Raw genomic sequence first — 10,689 nt, 5'->3', positions numbered from 1 at the left:
GGTGTGGAGCACAGGCTTTTATATATCACCCACTTTCATCAGATACAAGAGGAACAGTCTTTAATTTTGATTTTGCTTAAACTAGAAGGAAAAGACATAGATTTAAAGCAAAGGAAGTGACAGCATGTGTACTTAGCGGCTGTTTTGCATGTTCTCCTGAAGCCTGGGGCTGCTGCCATCAACAAAAAGCAGTAAGTGTCTGAACGGCAATAGAGCACCTGCCTGGGGCAGAATCCCTCTGGGCTGAGCTGTGCCTTTTGTCACCAGGCTCTCCTGCGTTTCTCAGCAGCTCCAATAGGCCCAGTAGCTTTTGAAGCCCTCTTTGTTATCTTTGATCTCAACGTGGGAAAGCCTTTTGCTGACTGTGAAGCTGAGAGCTGGAGGGCAAGACCTCTTAGCAGTCTCTCCCCAAGCCAGTCCTCGCCTTTCTCAATCCTGTGAAAGCATCAGTTCTAGGCACAAAATTATGTTAGAAACATTTCTAGAGGGATCCAAGCCTACAGCAAAGTCAGGGAAGCTTCTTTTTAGTAAAGCCCAACAGCACAAAGCTTAACAGGTACCACTTTCCATACACTTGGAGAAGACCCTTGAGACCTAACACTGGAAAAATCAGTGTTTACAAAGTTCCAGCTAGGAGAATTTTAAATAAAGATGAAGTAGTTGTTACTTGGAATTCACAATTCTGAGTGATAGTTTCAAAAAGAAAGAGTTTCTTGTTCAGTCACTAATAATCCAGGATTTCAGAATGTCCTGTGGTGGTTTTTTTCTTGTTGTTTGGCTTTGGGGTTTTTTGGTTTGGTTTTGGGGTTTTTTTGGTGGCTTTTTTTCGTGATGTTTTGTTTTTGTTTTTGCTCTATTTTTTAATAGTAATAGGTCTGCTTTAATTAGAAAGGCTGTAATATAGATTAAGGCATTAGGCAAATTGGAATCCTCCCATCTCTCAGTTCTCATCGAAATGATGAGACTGCTGGGAGAACCATTTAGATAATCAAAATTCCAGAATGTTGCATTAAGGCACGTTCAGTCATTGCAGTAGGATAAATGCTCAAAACCCAAACTCACGAACTTTGGAAACCTAGCAGGTGATTTTCTTTCTCAAAATAGACTATGACCTAGGTAGCAGATCCTGGAAATCTCCGCCTGAGTAGAGCTGGTGAGGGTAACGATGTGACTAAAGGTTAGGAAGATAAGGACCAACAGAAACAATCTAGACCCAAAAGGTATCCATACTGTTTTCTGGCACACAGATTCAGGTTTTTCACCCTTTATCAGCAGTTAGGATTACAAACAGCAGGTGTTTTATGCAGCACCAAAGCAGGGGTCTAGATGGAGACAGCCTGGGGAAGAACGGACAGAAACCCAGAAGAAAGTACACTAGGAAGATCTGACTTGCTTTCTTTGGGGTTACTTCCTTGAAATAAAGCAAGCATAACAGTGATGCCTCATTCATCTGCAGAGGGAATGAGGGGCTGAAGAAAAACCACACAAAATATTTCTGTCCAGTGGGATAAAATATTCATGGATAAAAAGAATAAGGGGTTTGGCTTAATGAAGAATTCAAGTTTTCAAATCTCAGATCTGAGGGCTTTCCGCTCAGTAGCCTGAATTTTGCTGTTTTCTTATGGCTATTGAGTCAGGCAGGTTTTAAATTCAGATCCAGGGAATGTTGTGATCTCTGTGAAAGTGAGAGCAAACTTCAAGACTGAAGATGTCAAAATGCTATTGCACACTACAATTGATTTTTGTGTGTGTGTGTGTACAATTAGCTTAAAGTATTAATGGAAAAAGTAGGTAGTTGCATCTAATGATTTTTTTGGAGTAATCTGAACCATCTGCCTCTATATATTAAGGAGTTCTTTCTTTAATCCAGATTATGGCTGACAAACTGGTTTTGGCATTCACGTTTCACTAGCACTGTGCCCTTGAAGAGCTGATGTGGCTGTAGAAACTCTCTCGCTTACAACTGTTGTGTTTGAAAACATTTTCTGTTTGGCTTTCTTGGAGTTGTTTTCTTATAGCTCCTTTTTTTTTCTTTTTTCTTTTTTTTTTTTTTTTTGGTTTTTTGGTTTTTTTCCTTTTTTTTGAGAAGATGGCCTTTCTAATGAAAAGTATGTTGAGCAACCAGGTAAAGAATTTGGGACTTGGAGGTGGAGGGGACGAAAGCAAAGAAGAAAGCACCCCTTCTGATCCAGCAGCAGCTGCAGGAATGACCAGAGAGGAGTATGAGGAATATCAAAAGCAAATGGTTGAGGAGAAGTGAGTACCTGTTCCCTTATTATGAGTATGGGGCTGATTCTTGGTAACTATGTGCACATAAAAATAACCCAAGAAAAAGCCAAACATGCTGCTCTTCAGTATTTTTTAAAAAAAGTAGATGAATCTTTGCTAGAAAGACTTTCCAAAATAAAAGTTCCCCAGTTGGAAATGGTAAAATATTAAATTTCCTCTTCCTGCCCCCCCTGTCCCCCATCTTGTAACTCTCTCCTATGTTTTCCTGCTCTCTCCACAGCTTGATGTGCTGGACTCATTCCTAGGTGATGTTAATTTATCTAGAAACATTTTCCAAGATGCTTGTAGTGCAGGATTTAATTCTCTACTGTATATGACTTGTTCTAGAACTCCACGTGGAGTACACTTTCAATATGTAATATTTCATTGTCCACATTTATTATGGCAGACCAGAAAAAGTACCGAGTGCTCATTTATCTTGAGCAATGGTTTAAGATGGTTAATTTTTTTTTTCTAAAATCTACTAAATAAAGCAGAACTTTAAAACCAATTAAGTCTCAATTTTGTCAGTAAAGACAATCTTTATCAATTGCTGTGTTTATGAAAAAAAGTAAAATGGAAGACTTGGCGTGTGTAGGAGTTCAAACCATGCATAATTATAAATAAAACGATTGACTTTTAAATCTCAAATGCATCTGTTCCTCTAATGGTCAATTACATAATGGTTGTGTAAATCCTTCTTGTAAGATGATTATAGGTGCCAGGTTAATGACCGATGGAATTTGAGGTATCCAGGTCTGTATTTAGCATCCGACATTTCAATCAGGAAGCCCTGAAGAGGTCTCCTTTGGTCTGGAAAAAAAGTACAGAATGTTTTGCTCTGCCTTTTGTCAAGCGAGATCTAAAAAAGAAATGACCACCTGCTGGCAGGAAGCTGCTTCAGCGAGACTGAGAAGAAGCACAGGATTCCTGGGATAGGGAAATGCCTGGGAAAAGAATTACTTGTGTACTGTTTTAAGTGGGGCATGTGTCCTATCCCTGCGGAATGTACTGAGGAAGGAGGGCAGGAATACCCCCGTAGGACAGCTTGAAACTCTGAGAGAAAAAATCATCTCTGGGTGAGGTGTGGTGCTGTGTCAGAAGGCGCTGACATGGGCAGAGCACGCTCCTGTTCCAAGGCCCCACGGATTTTGCCCAGCGCTCAGCTGTGCAGGAGTGGAGACCAGAAGAGTAAATATGCCCTGCTGAACTTGTGCTCAGGCAGTTTAGAACCAGTAACCAACCAGGCTTTGGGCACTTCTCAGATTTTAGATTTGTTTGTGGGGGTTTTGTTCTTAGAGGGAGAGAAATCCAAACACTCATTTTGGAAGCAGAGGAAAAGTAGTATTTCATTTTGGAAGTAGCTTTTACATGCCAGAATACCTATACTGAAACATGTTGCCAAAAATCTTTGAGGAGACACATTTTGCAAATAAATGCATATGTAATCCAAAATAAAAAATGGTGCAGACCAGTTCTTAAATCTAAGGAAAACATTTTATAAAATCACAGATTAAGTCAGTGCTCTTCCATACAGGGAAGCTTCAGAATTCATTGCTCTTATGAAACAAATAATGCACAAAGAAAGACGAGGAAAATTCACAGTAACAGAAGCACAGGAAGTGTGGCCCTTTGGCATCACTTTATTGCTATTGCTCCTTTTTTGCCTTTGGACAAGTTACTTATCTTGGGGAATAACTCCCATGTGTGGCTTTTTGCAGCCAAGCAACTGGTTTAGTTCAAAAGATTGTTTTTATTAGCATCTTGAGGGAACATTTTTTTCTGATTTCCAGGATGGAAAGAGATGCAGCATTTGCACAGAAAAAAGCAGAGCGAGCTGTTCTGAGGGTTCACCTGAGAGAAAAGTACAGACTGCCCAAGGTAAGCCTGTAGCTCATGAGCTCTTCTAGTCCAGAGGCCAAATTTCAACCAATTTTAAACTGCCCATTCTTTTTTCTTTAGTGATCTTGGCACTGTCAAATATTTTCAGGAAAACCAAAATATTGAAAGTAAAAGCTTCAAGCAACACATTTCAAATAATTTTTTAAATTATTGCGTTATTTTGTAGGCTTCTGCCATGGGGAGCAGAGAGGTAATACAGGACAGAGTACTCTTTCCAGGGGTTTGGATCACACATTTGCTCTGATCTGTCACTACTGGGAAGATGTTGGCATATTTCATTTATACCCCTCAAGGATATGTGCTTCTTAGCAATTTGAAAGTTTATTTGTATTACTCACCTGCCAGCTCTGAGTCATTACCACTCATTTTCTGATCAGTACTTTCCCATGCTTTTTGATTAATTAAAATGGAGAAAGGTAAAGAATCTCTCTCCTGTAAATTTAGCTGCTAAAAAATGTAGTGCTTAATCCAAACCAGTCATTTAGGGACTCATCATACACAGAAAGAAAGCAGCACCCGTAGCCTCATCTAGCCAAACTTTTAAATAAGCATTCAGGGTGGAGTTGGGTCACCTCCCAGTGGCTGTGTCACTTCCAGAGGGAAGACAGGTGACATCTGAACTCAGGTAAGATGTATTCCACCCCTAAGAGCCTGTTTCCTCTGGTGCTCTAGCTGGACAACATACCCTGAGGGTGAGTTTAATTACAGAAAGATTAATTATGCAAAAAAATTAAGTCCAAGATTTTAAGTGATTGATTGGATTGGAGGCCTAAGTCTCTAAACACCAGCATTTTAATTAGCAGCTGAGGAGTAAAATATCATTAGGCCTTGCCTTCCTTTTGGAGGCATGGGCTGCCACAGCTCCTGAACAGCTTCACCCAGCGTCTGGCCAGGGCTTGCAGCTGCAAGAGGGGCTGCTCTGGAAAACTCCAGGATACTCGAGTATCCAGCTCTCAGCTAAACATCACTGGATGTCTGTGGTTTTCAAATTCTCCCACTAGCAGTGCGTTTTACAGCTGGAGATGGCGTCCAGGTCACCAGTCCCCCTTGGCAGAGCTCTCAGAGACACACGAATATGCAGTGGTGCTCTGACCCATCTCCAGGAGGATTTTGGCTTTGGCATGTACCAAGTGCTCTCTGGGGCCATATTTCAGTAATAACAGTAGAATATTTGTCTCCAAGGTAGGAGAGTAGCTCTAAGCCAGAAAACAATATTGCAGGACACGTTTTCCTGCATTCGTTTCTCCCTATATAGCATTTCTTGGTTTTCATCAGCCCTTATGAAAACAAGTTATAGCAGGAAGAAAATGAAACTTCTACATGCATGCTAATGTGTCCCTGTAAAACAATTCAGTGCTGTAATACAACACACTGGCAGCAAATGCTCTCAGGCTTGTGATAATGCACTAAATATTTTGGAAGTTGAAAGTAATTTCAGGTAGCCTAGTATGGTCTAGAAACACTGAATATCCCCAGTATCAATCACTAGCAAGCATTTTAAGTAAAAGCATGAAATTCAGGACTAAGCAGGGCCCCCCTTTGCCATGTAAAATCTAAAGCTCCATGCTATCTGGGCCAGATTTGTAAGGGAAAGTAGACCCTTAATGAACCTAATCCTATTAACAGAGTTGTCAACTTAGGTTTGTCATCAGAAAGATGTTTTTGGCCATGAGACACTTGATCTATGGACAACTTTTTCATCTTTGGTGTATTCAGTGCCTCACATGTATATAAAACATTTTTTAAAACTATATAAATATAGACATTAATATTTTAACAATAATTATTAATTTTTTTTAAACTCACCAAACTCTCTTATCCCCTTGCTGCCTCTTTCCTGAGCTGGGACTCAGTAATCAATTAATTTCTGCAAGGTCTAAACACAGGGGCATGAGCTGATGGTGAGCTGTGGAAAAAGGAGTCCCAAGGCGGCTGCCAGTAGGGAGCAGTCCCCCTCCCCAGCTCGGTGCCCCAGGCTGTGATCTCTGGGTTCTCTGAGGCTGTTCCTGGGCAGGAAGGCTGCTGGTTCCAATATTTGGCTCCTTGTAGCTACTTGCAAGGTACTTGCAGCCCTTCAATGGCAAAAGGACGGTGTTGCTGCAGTATTGCTGATTTAATCCCACCTGCAGGTCAAGGCAAGGTGAACTCTGATTTTGGATGTTACTGGTGCATTACAGGTGATGAATCATAGGATAAGGTCTGGAGTCAGCTACCTAAGGACCTCTGCACATAAGCATAGGCAAATGTTATGGCAGGATAAGTCAGGCACAAGGAAAGCAGTGCATCACATAGGAATGCTGGAAAAGAGTTTGACTCCCTTGTGAATTAGTCTGTGAGCTTTGATCTTTTTGGTTTACAAGCAGACTTCATATAAGCAGCGTTGAACCAGCATTTGGTCTTCTTTGCTCCTTAAGTTGCACAGAAGACTTTAACATCGTTGTTCAGAGGAACGAAAGTGCCATTAAACAAACAATACCAAACTTTGCTCTTCTCGCCTCGTGGAGGGCCGTGTGCTCCCTGTGAGGGAGCTTGACAAAACTTCCAGTGACAGAAGCTGCCTCCCTGAGGGACATTGCTTTTCCTGCCCAGTGGACATGGAGCTGTCTAATGTTAAACTGTATCATTTACCTGTGGGAGCCAGAGAAGTAATTTCCCTGCGCTGGTCAGATGGTGACCATGTCCTGCTTGCACTATCTTAATCCTTCTCCCTCTCTCATTCACCTTTTTTCTCATTTCTGTGCACAATGCTACAAAATAAAGTTGGTATGCTTGAACTGGACCCTTGCACCTTAATTTGGGCAGAGGGCTTTACTGTCAAACTGTAACAAAGCAGGTATTTAGACAGTTTTCTGCTCACACCTACCTGTGTATCATTGTATATGTAAAGAACTCTCTTGCACCCATAGCAAAACAGATCTGGGACTGGCTACATCAGAGGCATAATCAGGGTCAAAAAACATTACCATGCACTCAGACTCCACCGCCAATGCTGCTGAATTGTCAGAATAATGTCTGACCCAGTTTTGGCCTGGGCACTCTCCCAGGCAGTTCCCACGGCCAGTTTGGGAGCTGGGACAGGCGTTCCCAATGGCAGTTAGATGGGACCACCCTGTTTGGTAGGGCAGCAGAGTTCAATAGCATCCCCGTGGGTTTTCCCAGGCCAGCTGGCCTTGGGGCAAGAGACCAGCGCCAGGCATATTTAATTTAGTAAAATAGATGTTGGTTCTGTGCTCACTTTTCCATTTCAAATCCAAGTAAACAGGAATCAAACGCTCAAAGGTTAGAAGGAAGCGGAGAGGCCGTACATGCATCATGTGCTTCTTTGCTTCTTGTTGAGCAGCCCCACGCTGTTGAAGCTCATTTTAGGCCTATTAAAGCTAAATGCCAAGTGGGTAGAGGCAGGTGGCTTGGGCAGAATTGTACTGCTTTAGGCTATATCTCAGTATATTTGTTTTTGGTCAGAGAACACTTTGAAGCCCCAAACTGTTGCACATCACATCCCAGACTTCCATAGGACATTGGGCTTTGGTGCAAGAACATGCCAGACAATTGTTCACATTGACAAAGATGTGAATCACTACAGCAGTGTTCAGTGATTATGCCTTAAGCTGGAAATAATTCTAAAGGAAAGAACATGTGTGATTGTCTGATTAGGGGCAATTGTTCAGTAATTAACATTTTTTTATCATCCTCTACTGCTGCTGGTGAGGATTTCAAAAGGGCTAACTCCTCTGATAGTTGCTGAATAAAAGCTTAAAACCATTTTTCCTGCTACACAATTAATAAAAAATACCTCTTCTGTTCAGGAGATTGTTTCTAGCTCCCACAGATCTGACTCCAGCAACCCTTACCAAAAAGGTGAGGAGATATCCTCACCCATTTTATCCACATAGCAGTAACAATCCTGCTAGAGCTCCCTACAGTTTCACAGGAGATATGGGGGAAAATCAGATTAAAGGGAAGTACAGTCATTGCAAACAGAAAATGTGGAAATATGGAACCATAAATAGTGGTTATGCAGCTGACCACCCCCAGCCTGCCTGTCCTTGCTGTGGCCTGCAACAACGCAGACATTGCTCATATATGTCCTTGCATTCATTTGTCCTTTCATTCATGCAAAACCCAGACCCCTCACTCTAAAAAACACCTCCTGCTGATAGCATTGCTGCTTATTCATATCAGGCCTTTGCTGCTGTCATGGTTAATTTTGGAGATGTAATGAGGCATTAATGCTTATCTTTGATGTGTGAACTGTGTCGAAATATCCTGTTCTTCTGAGCTCTGGATCCATCAGAATCCACCAGAAAATGTGAACAAAATCACCATTGTTTGAAAAACTGACATAATCCCACTGATGGAGTGTTTCAGTGGGCAGGCAGGAAGCAAGTGTGTGTAGTGCTTACTGCATCTCAGCCCTTTTAATTGCTTAACTAGTTTCTTCTCCCGTCTCCTTTTGCTTTCTCAGACTCACAACCAACCTCCCTCCTCTCTTTTGTTGTCCAAGTCCTCCTATTACCCCACGTTTCGGTTCTCGCTAAAAACCTAAAAAAGAACAAAACAAGAGGCTCATTGGTAGATCCTGGGAGAGCAGAAATAATCTCATCTGCTGGTTTTGTTTCCTGCTTTAGAGTGAATTGGATGAGAATCAAATACAGATGGCGGGAGATGATGTGGGATTGCCAGAAGACCTTCAGAAGATGGTGGCAGAAGATCAGGAGGAGGAAGAAGACAAGGACTCTATCCTGGGCCAGCTGCAGAACATCCAGAATATGGACATGGATGCCATCAAAGAGAAGGCACAAGCCACCTTCACTGAGATGAAACAGGCAGCTGAGCAGAAATGTTCCATGATGTAGAAGAGCCACCACTGCCCAAAGGCTGTAACTTCAGTCTTGTGTCGCTGGGGATGCAGAGGGAGAGCAGGCAGAGGGAAGCGCTTAGCTCTAGAGCATTCCATGTAAATATAGAAAAGTGATGAGAGAGAGACTTAAAACCCTGAGGGGAGAGTAAAATTTTACCTGCTGGGACTGCCTAGAAAGAAGTTAGAATTGATCCTCAGTTTTTAACATAACTTTTTCCCCCATGGAAAAAAAATGGCTTTAAAACAATGAATATCGGAGAAAAAAATGTGCCTTTTTCCATTTTTTCCACATGACTGAAATGCTATTAAATGTGTATGTTTGAACAAAATCGTACTTCTGATACATCACATAGAGGTAGCCACTCATTTAATCCTGCTTTCAGAAATAAACATACATATTTCTTATAAGAACATGTCTGTTTCAAGCATCTTGAGGCAAACACAGTGCTCAGATATTGACAATTGCTACAAAACCTTGATTTTTAGAATCCTCTCAGTATTAAGTGTAGCAAAAGGCAAAAAGTGAAGCATGTAACTCAACAGCTTGGGCCAAAAATGTTGTCATATACACTGAGTGGGGGCTTGGAGGAAATAAGGCTTGGTGGCTCTCAGTGAGCTCTGCTCTGGGGCAGTGCAGGCTTCTCCAGCCTGCTCTCATTCCCCGGCCTCTCAAAGCACTTCAAACACCAAGGGACAGCAGTGGCTCTCTGCTTGTCTGCTCTGTGTGCCAAATTCTTGGGCTGGGGGTACCGGCGCAGGGCTAAAAGCAGCTCCCCACACTGGTTCTGGGAGTTGGCTCCATCGAAGGCTAAACATGGAAGGTTATGCCAGGCTGGGGCACCTAAACCTAAGGAAAGGCATAGTTCTCACTGATGTTAAATCTGCCTGTGCCTATGGGACATGCAGGCTGCTACTCACAAGGAATTCTAGAAAATTAATGGCTTTGTAAGTTCTCCAGGAGCTAGCCTGGAAATTAAATTTGGAAATTAATACATGTAGCACCTTCCTACAGGTTTATAAGTCTCTTTCTCTCTCTCTCTCTTTCTGCCTCTAGCCAATCAAGTAAAAATAATAATTTTAAATTAACAAATTCACTAAGTATGATTTACCTCCTTTCTTTCTCTTTTCCTTCTTTCCTTGCTTGCTTCCTTCCTCTTCTCTTTGTCTTTTCTCCCTCCCCTCCCCTCCCCTTGCTTGAAAACCTGTTATCCATTTTCTTCCCCATTGTAGCATTAAGAAAATATGGTTTTTTTCTTGCTCATTTCCTTCTTACCTAGGAAACACAGAGTTTACAAGTTCTGACCTTCCCTGCTCTTTCCAGAGGATGTTCTAGTGCATTAAATGGCTCTCATCTGACAAGTAATTTCTTTAGTGGACAGAACCTATCTCCAGCAGGTCCCTTAAGCATCAGAGCTGTTTTGCCTAAAATCACCAAGACTTCAGATCTGATTTCTTCCTCTTGGGACTCTGCTCTCACATGGCCCCACAGAATCAAATTATCTATGTGGAAAGACAAGCGGGGTCTTTTAGGAGGTCTTTATGTAAAGACAAAGTATATAAAATAGTCACCAGCTCAGCTCAACCAGCCTGAGGTTTGTGAGGCTCAATGCATTTCCCTCTGCATTGGTATAAACCTGGGGGCTGTCTCCACACTGTTG

At 41.9% G+C, this 10,689-nt stretch overlaps 1 protein-coding gene across 1 annotated transcript; it reads left to right on the top strand.

Moving 5' to 3' along the window:
* The first annotated feature begins 2,080 nt into the window (after nt 1-2,080).
* Nucleotides 2,081-9,437, top strand: CPLX4 (complexin 4). Its single transcript, XM_064736251.1, has 3 exons — nt 2,081-2,256; nt 4,062-4,149; nt 8,799-9,437. Exons 1-3 carry the CDS (start codon nt 2,090-2,092, stop codon nt 9,024-9,026), a joined length of 483 nt encoding a protein of 160 aa, XP_064592321.1. The 5' UTR covers nt 2,081-2,089; the 3' UTR covers nt 9,027-9,437.
* The last annotated feature ends 1,252 nt before the right edge of the window (nt 9,438-10,689 follow it).

Source organism: Zonotrichia leucophrys, chromosome Z (genome assembly GCF_028769735.1).
Source record: "Zonotrichia leucophrys gambelii isolate GWCS_2022_RI chromosome Z, RI_Zleu_2.0, whole genome shotgun sequence".
Lineage (NCBI taxonomy): Eukaryota > Metazoa > Chordata > Aves > Passeriformes > Passerellidae > Zonotrichia > Zonotrichia leucophrys.
The sequence above is the reverse complement of the archived record's forward strand: the minus strand, read 5'-3'. Positions and strand labels throughout refer to the sequence as shown.

What these genes read in the sequence shown, in the direction of transcription:
- CPLX4 (XM_064736251.1), top strand. Translation starts at nt 2,090, where the DNA reads ATGGCCTTTCTAATGAAAAGTATGTTGAGCAACCAGGTAAAGAATTTG. An exon ending in AAGCAAATGGTTGAGGAGAA is followed by an intron (nt 2,257 to 4,061) that starts GTGAGTACCTGT and finishes TCTGATTTCCAG; the next exon opens with GATGGAAAGAGATGCAGCAT. An exon ending in AAAAGTACAGACTGCCCAAG is followed by an intron (nt 4,150 to 8,798) that starts GTAAGCCTGTAG and finishes TTCCTGCTTTAG; the next exon opens with AGTGAATTGGATGAGAATCA.